General features: G+C 61.7%; 1 protein-coding gene across 1 annotated transcript in view; it reads left to right on the top strand.

Moving 5' to 3' along the window:
* STRIP1 (striatin interacting protein 1) overlaps positions 1-209 on the top strand; it is a gene marked incomplete at its 5' end in the record, with an annotated part of 8,535 nt that overhangs the window by 5,965 nt on the left and 2,361 nt on the right. The window contains one exon of the mRNA XM_009583847.1: positions 38-135. Coding sequence (XP_009582142.1) covers positions 38-135 — 98 coding nt within the window. The remainder of the gene's footprint in view (positions 1-37; positions 136-209) is intronic.

Below are 209 nucleotides of genomic sequence, written 5' to 3'. Positions count from 1 at the left end.
GTTCCCATCCCTTTTTCCACCTCTCCCTTCTCCCCAGATCGCTCTGCTGAAGATCCTCCTTGCCGCAGCCCCCACCTCCAAAGCCAAGACGGACTCCATCAACATCCTGGCAGACGTCTTGCCGGAGGAGATGCCGTGAGTGACCGTGGAGGGCGAGCAGAGGCGCTGGGTGATGATGGGAGCCAGGCAGAGTGGTGCGGTTTGGGCTG

This window comes from Fulmarus glacialis, unplaced genomic scaffold (genome assembly GCF_000690835.1).
Source record: "Fulmarus glacialis isolate BGI_N327 unplaced genomic scaffold, ASM69083v1 scaffold24120, whole genome shotgun sequence".
Classification (NCBI taxonomy): domain Eukaryota; kingdom Metazoa; phylum Chordata; class Aves; order Procellariiformes; family Procellariidae; genus Fulmarus; species Fulmarus glacialis.
Note: the sequence above shows the minus strand (reverse complement) of the source record. Positions and strands in the feature narration are given on the sequence as shown.